Genomic DNA, 7,458 nt, shown 5'->3' on the forward strand with positions numbered 1-7,458 from the left:
GTCATGTTCCCTCGTGGTTTTTTATCTCACCCCGTGACATGACAAATTAACATGTTCTCATGTAAATATCAACCATGTCAGGTCACTAGTTGAGATAAATATGTAACTTGAATGTTACAGACAAATAAATATCCCCTAAACATTTTCGAGCGTACAATATTTTGACAGCTCTTTATTGACGTTGCACAGTCGGAAAGGGGAGCAACTCGTACGAGCTCAGCATATGCTAATTTCAGTCGCTTGTCAGTCTACTGGAGCCCCGGCCGCCCTCTAAAACCGTGCTAACGGTAGTCGCTCAATGTCAGTCACAGTTACCGACAGAAAAGTATAAGGGGAGCAACTCTGTGTACCATGTGTTCGCGAAAAGTGTAAACATGTCCTGATCGACCGATAGCACTCGCTATTCAACCATCAAGTCTATTACAGTATCATGACAATGCAGTGATGGCGAGTCAGGACCAGACAATCTAAAAGTTAGAGTAAAAGAAAAGTAAAGTTAAATAAGTGAAGTAATTGTCACCCGTCCCCTGCCGAGATATAGGAATATTGCTAAAAGCGGCGTAAAACTATACCCACTCAGTCACTATGCTATTCAAAGAATAAACATACGGTAAATACAAGAAGTAGTTTTATTTTCTGTCAGCATCCCCCCACTCCATAACACTTTATATCATTGTTACCTTCCATCAAATAGCAATCACGTTCTTACATATAAAGCAAATATACATGAATATATAATGACACACAATGCATAACATACTTATGCACTCACTTCCTGCATTCTACTATGTCCTCGAGGGTACTGGCGGGGCGCCGTGATTCACTGTGTCGAATGCGTCCCTTTATCGTGCATAGATGCTCACATCATTTGTTCGTGTCTCAGATGCATCACCTTTATAAATGGTTTGGTAGCACCAAAAATAAGTTTGGTTTATTTTTCCAAAGTGGTAAACAAATACAACCTGCCTCGCTGTTACACATTACACAAGCAATGTAATTTAGCTGACAAAATGTTCAAAGTGGCGTTTAACTCACTCACTCACTACTATCAGCGCATATTTGTAAAAATGATACAAAAAAACAAAACAAACTAATTGATATAGTTCAGTTATTTGAAAGATATAAGCTAGTTAATACATATCTAATCGGTGGACTTTGCAGTTATATATATCATATTTGACTTGTAGATATAATACAAACTACGCGATTTTTGAAGTTTCTTAAATATCATACATAAAGTGAATTTAACAATACTAACTCTGGTCAATATGGTAAATCCTAACTGTGAATAATAGTCAAAATTGGAAATTCATGTTTCTATTCATTGATGAAAAATAGCTTTGTTTTTAAAACATATTTACATATTTTGGTATAAAAAAATCAAGAAAAAATAATACTTGAAATATGTACACGTTTGTCGGGATAGGCTTATATGATTCCGATAGGAACATAGGACTCTGAAACTAAACAGGAATGAATAACAATTCAGTGATGTAGAAGAAGGCTGAACATGATCTCCACAACCTTTAAAAATACAAGGGTGTTATTTTCATTAAAAATATATACACTCTAGAACAATAACCACTTTACTTTCAGTATCAACACAAACCACGTTTCACAAGTTTACATATGGACTCCAGTTTTGAGTTGATGAAATATTTGCCTGTCATGAAGTACGGATTTGTTAATTAATGGTATTTAAAAACATAACAACATATTTTCTATGCTGCTATTAACATTATTCCGGAAATATCATATTGAGTCACTTAAGAACAGATTAAATATATAACGTCAACACGAGAGAATAACCACTCTGGATTCCACTGTGGCCTAAAGGGCACATCCCGAGAAATGATTGTTTTTTTATCAGAAACCGCCACCCGGCTGAGTTTTCTAATGTCAGCAGTTTGTATAATTAAAAACTGCAACGATTTTATGCATGTATGTCATCATGATAATAAGATTGTTCTGTTGTTTCCTTAAATGAATTGGAAAGTTCAGTCCAAATGTAGTCAAGTGTCAGTATGTATACATCCCCTTGTTTGTTGAATCTAAATGTCATCTTCGGAAGATGGAGGATCTGGTTTCCTTGGCATTGGTTGCCCGGCTTCTGAAGAAGGAGGATCCGGTTTCCTTGGCATTGGTTGCCCGGGTAACCTCATTGCAAGCTTCTCCTGGAGCTGCTTCGTAACTTGTGAAAATGCCATCACATTGATTGCAGTAGGGCCAGGCTTGGGTTTTGCAGGTGTTTGCGAAGTAAGTTTCGAATCCTTTCTTGGAGGTGGTGGTGGTGGACCGCCTTTGCCCGCTAGTTTCAGTGATGAGGAAGTTGGCCGTTGACCAGTGTTTTGATACTCTCCTTCAAAGCTTTGCAGATCATCGCTAGATGTAGAGCCTCGACTGTCTGAAAACGAACTATCTCTGTCACAGAACTTCTGATCAGCTGGCTTTGATTTGATAGGTTGTGATGGTATCGAGGGTGCTGCATGGTATGTTTGTGACTTATCTGGCAATGGCAGTGGTGGTAGTGGGCGTTTCTGTATTGGTATCGTATCATTTGTAGACAATTCACTTTGAAGCCCAGAACTGCGTGGGGAAGGAAGGGATGGGTAGTCTGTCACATCAGGTTGGTTTGATGGTTTATCCTTTTCTTTGAAGTTACCAGGACTCTTGGAAAATTTTGGTATTGGTGGAAAGGACAAGTCTTCTTTCTTAACACCCTTCTCCGGCAATCCAAGTAGTTTGTCTTTATTTTCAAAGGTATCTGATAATCTTGGTATTGGTGGAAAAAATGTGTCATCAATCTTAGGCGTTCCATGACGTGAACGGCGAGTATCCGAGAGATTCCGTGAAAGTTTGCTGGTTTTCGATTTTGATTGCAGTCGTGGAAGCGAAGCTGTTCCAGCTGGATTCACGTGTCCACGAGTATCAGAGGACTGCTTATTCAGGGACTCAGTGTTAATGCTTGTTAATTCATCATATCCTGAGGACTGGGATGTTCTAGAAGCACGTCCGAAATTAGTACCATGTGTCGTGGTAGTTTCTTTGGATATTGGGTGCACCTCGAGCAAGTTTCTTGAAAGAGGCAAAGTTTTCGTTTTAGAAGACAAGCGTGGCATAGCAAATTGTCCTGCTGATCGTGACTGATCATCAAATGGGTCAATATTATTCTTGGAGGAAAAGTTATTACTGATCATGTCAATGATATTTTGTGACATTTCCTGGATATTTGGCACAGCACCTTCCAATATAGGATGGGCAATATCCTCTTCGGGTATGAACATCCCCTCTGTTTCCTCCAAGGAGACACCCGAGCCTGCAGATGCATAGATGGACCCAAGGTCCACATCTGCAACAGGTTGCATGTTGAGCCAGGAGGTTCTGAGGAGTGTAGACATTGAAGATTGACGAGTTTTCCCATCGGATGTTTCTCGAAGGAGAACATCGTCCCCCTCTTCTGGATTAGGTCGATTGAGCACAATATCCATGTTCTCGTCTTCATCGGGTACGAATACGTCTGCTTTGTTAGTATTGGATAGGTACGCCATTTTGCTAGTTTCAAATGTAGAAGCGGTGCTGTCTCCTCGAGAATCGTCTACAGGAACGTAATCATTTGTCAGATTTGAACTAACACTTCCTCGTGCCAGGGCTCCTTTGTAGCTCGATTTAAAACGATTACCACTTTTACGCCATCCACGACCAATCTTCTTCAGGAGGATTCCGCTCAATGTTGAACATTTCTTAGGGGGCTGAGGCCTACCAGTTACTGTAGTGTCTGCTACTGTTTTAATAGGCTCCTCACAACCTGTTGCACCGCAAGTAACATCTGACACGGGCCGGACTGCACCTAAATCTTCATACGAATGGTCGTCACTGTCACCGTCACTGTCACTGTAACTCGATGATGAGTCTGAGTTCCGGCTTCTCTTCTTCTTTCTTAAAGGAATAGGATCTCCCTCGTTCTGGTAGATAGCAGCAATGTCCAATATGCTGAAAGATAGGTCAGACAGACTGTTGCCTCGTTCGCACCGTCTCCTTTGAAAACATTGAAACATAATTCATCTTTAAAAAAACAAACAAATATGAAACATTACGTTTCAGTACATATGTCACTAGGTAATAATTAATTTATTTTTTAAATTATACCGATATGTACCGATATACATATACACATATGGTGATTAGATTAGGATAGGTCCCAGTAACCTATCCATGTTCGAGACGACTAAAATGATTGAGTGGTGATCTCTATGGTTGTGTGTAATTATACCCCGCCATTGGGCATTTCACAACAAACAATCGAATTTTCACAGAATCCCTTCATGAAAGAAAAACAAAATAATTATATGTGTGTAATAATCGAGTCTCGACTGAAAAATCCAGTGATTGACATCATGAACATTGATCTGCGCTTCTGGGATACCATGACATGCATCAACCAAGGAATCGATCCTTACCACCCGATCCCGTTAGTCGCCTCTTACGACAAGCATGGCTTGCTGGAGACCAATGGTATCCCGGATTCTCCAATAACAACATATTTCCAATATTTTTCTGGAACATTATTTCTTTCCAAAAGTTCAAGCCCGTGCAGAAAATCTTTTATCTTATGAAATGCTTTCTGTACTTACTTGGCGAACAATAGGACAACCGATATGAAGAGTAGAAGCAGGATATATGCGCCAATAAAACCCAGCGATGTATATACTGGAAAAAAGAATAAACAGAAACATACGCGTGTTTAGATACAGTCTGAATCGTACAATCGACTCTGCTTTCAGGGTCAGGGAAAGGGTTTTGTTGCTTTATTAATTTGCACTGCCACTTAATAACACTATTTAATTCGAAATTACTTATATATCCGAATGGTCAAAATATCCTTATGATTAATCGCAGTTTAGAAACAAGAGATATTTGTAACTTCCCTCAGTTGCTTAAGATAAAAAACAAAAATGAAACAAACAAAGATGATTCTTATGATGAGTTTATGATTTTTCTTTTCACACAGAATGAATATAATACAAAAACCTTGGAACAATATCCCGTCAACTTGTAATTTTAACCGTGAAATTGATCACCCCCAAAGATATATGAGTTTCTGGATTGCCGCAGAAACACCAAAGTCGTACTTATTGATGTTGATGGTGGATTCTCAGATTGTCTGGAGGCGATATCTGGATTAATACGGTTCCTAACTTTAATTCAGATTTGTTCTTAACCAGCAGACCATGCTCTCAAAAATGACAATGTTTATCTTTTCGAGATCCTTAGATACCTTATTCAGGTAGTCCAGTTATATCTCGACGCGTCAGCTTCTTGCGGGAGGAAAGACAAAAGTGATGCAGCTCTTGGACGTTACCACTTTGGTGAAACCCACGCGCACTCGTATGATGCTGATAAACCTGGAAACATAATCGGGGCGAACCCCCATCATAGGTTTCTAGCGTGCCCGAACTATTCATCTCTGCACAGCGAAATGCGCGCTTAGACGACTGGGCCACCTGTGTCCCGCCGAAGTAAGAAGTTTGCACTGTATATTATTGAACACTCGTGAACATCACACTGAATGGTAATTGTAATTTGAAAATATTATTAAGTAACACTTTCCCAAACCATCCAAAGCCCGCCACATTGTCACTTGGTCATGAACAGCTATGCTACACAGAACACTGAATAATGCGAACCGAACTTGATGAAACAACATATACGACAATGCGAAATCCAAATCATGTTTAGTTTCGTTAACACAGTGTGCTACATGCCACTTTATAGATGAACATGCACAAGCACTAGACTGATTGACCATGATTAACATTTGGATAACTGTCACCCAAAACTATTTCTAGACTCTAAGTTTTGCGGGTACTTTAAATACATACATACCCCAGGTCATATCTTTAAAGGATTAGGTATCCTAACACGTCCGCCGGTCATCTTCACTAAGGTTAGTGTATGCGGCATCAAGGTTGTGATTTCTTATTCAGTTCAGTTTTAATCATATGTAGCGTTAATTTATTTCCTTCTTGAAATGAGTGTTACCGTTCACATTCCGCCTTACAGGGAAATAGAGCATTTATGTTAACGCGACATATAGTGAGTTCTGGGTTAGAGTAGGTCTTCAGCAATCGTTAGAGGCGACTGAGGAGATCGAGTGGTCAGGCTTTCTGACTTAATCGATGCTCATGATATCAATCACTGGATTGTCAGTCGCTATATGGCTGAAATAATGCCGATGCGACGTTAAATTTAACCCACTTTCTGGATTGTCTGGTCCAGACTCGATTGTTTACAGACCACCGTCATATAACTTGAAAATTGTCGAGTGCGGCAACAAACATACAAGCGGATGTATAGATGAAATGAAAGTTCACGTTTTCTTTAAAATGTTACTTTTAGATATAACTTAGCAAAAGTCTTCAGAAGTTAGGTACCGATTTTGAAAAAGGTTTAAGATACAATGTACGCCAGTAGGTAGGTAGTGCGACAAAAGCTAATATGATATTACTTTCATTGAGATGATCAATAGGTTTGATCCTGGAGGACAAAGGGTAGTTTTTTTCAAGGTTTGACACGGACATGTTTAAGAAGTTAAAGTCAAGTTTTGGGAGAAATTCATCCATTTGTTGTGTCACACTGAACGGCCAACATGTTTGGTGTTTTCAGCCATTGGACAATTTCCTTATGTAATGTTCGCCTCCTAACTCGATGCTGTGTCACGGGTCAAGGAACTAATCTAAATCGAAACTGTCGCATTAATACTTTGACATGTGAAAGTGTATGTGCGAGAAGGACAGAATTAATGTTTAAAACGAAATGATATTGGTGGATAAACGTTATGTTCTTACAATATTATGTTACGCCTTTATACAATGCTTGACTATTAGACTTCAATGAATGCACACAAAAATATTCCTTAAATAAGACTGCATATGACCAGGTATAGGATTTGTTTGTTGTTGTATAACGCCGCACTCAGTAATATTCCTGCTATATGACGGCTGTCTGTAAATAATCGAATCTGGACCAGACAACCCAGTGATTGATAACATGAGCATCGATCCACTGAAACTGAAATAATTACAAACTATCAACTTTATAACAGCAACGTGTATTGTAGATATCCCTTACATAATTCGCATGACAATATTCGTAGTCCTGATCGTTGCATGTTTTATGAATAAGTAATAATATATGAACTAAAAGAATGAAGTCTATTGGAGGTCAGGTGAAATGGGGTTTAACGTCGCGTCCAAGATTATTGCACTTATATAGCGACGTGCATGCACGTGTATGTGTTTGTGTGGCTGCTTGTACTAGTCCGGACTGATGCCGATTTATAGTGCTAGCTCACTGGGTCACCATGCCGCAGTTTAACATGAATATCCCACTCAGACACAGTATACTGACACTGAGCCGACAAGTCCTTGTTTTAGCCTCATAATGCCGAGCGCCAGACAG

At 39.3% G+C, this 7,458-nt stretch overlaps 1 protein-coding gene across 1 annotated transcript; it reads right to left on the reverse strand.

The window, feature by feature from the left end:
- Positions 1-613: 613 nt before the first annotated feature.
- Positions 614-5,995, reverse strand: LOC125382123. The gene is made up of 3 exons (XM_048400385.1): positions 5,884-5,995; positions 4,632-4,707; positions 614-4,035 (listed from the first exon to the last, which is right to left on the reverse strand). Exons 1-3 carry the CDS (start codon positions 5,891-5,893, stop codon positions 2,052-2,054), a joined length of 2,070 nt encoding a protein of 689 aa, XP_048256342.1. The 5' UTR covers positions 5,894-5,995; the 3' UTR covers positions 614-2,051.
- Between the last annotated feature and the right edge of the window lie 1,463 nt (positions 5,996-7,458).

This window comes from Haliotis rufescens, unplaced genomic scaffold (genome assembly GCF_023055435.1).
Source record: "Haliotis rufescens isolate VD_foot unplaced genomic scaffold, xgHalRufe1.0.p SCAF_2, whole genome shotgun sequence".
In the NCBI taxonomy this organism is placed as follows: domain Eukaryota; kingdom Metazoa; phylum Mollusca; class Gastropoda; order Lepetellida; family Haliotidae; genus Haliotis; species Haliotis rufescens.

Excerpts from the sequence above, each read along its gene's own strand:
- LOC125382123 (XM_048400385.1), bottom strand. Across the intron at positions 4,036-4,631 it reads GTTGTCCTATTGTTCGCCAA|GAGACGGTGCGAACGAGGCA; the intron begins GTAAGTACAGAA and ends ATGTTTTCAAAG.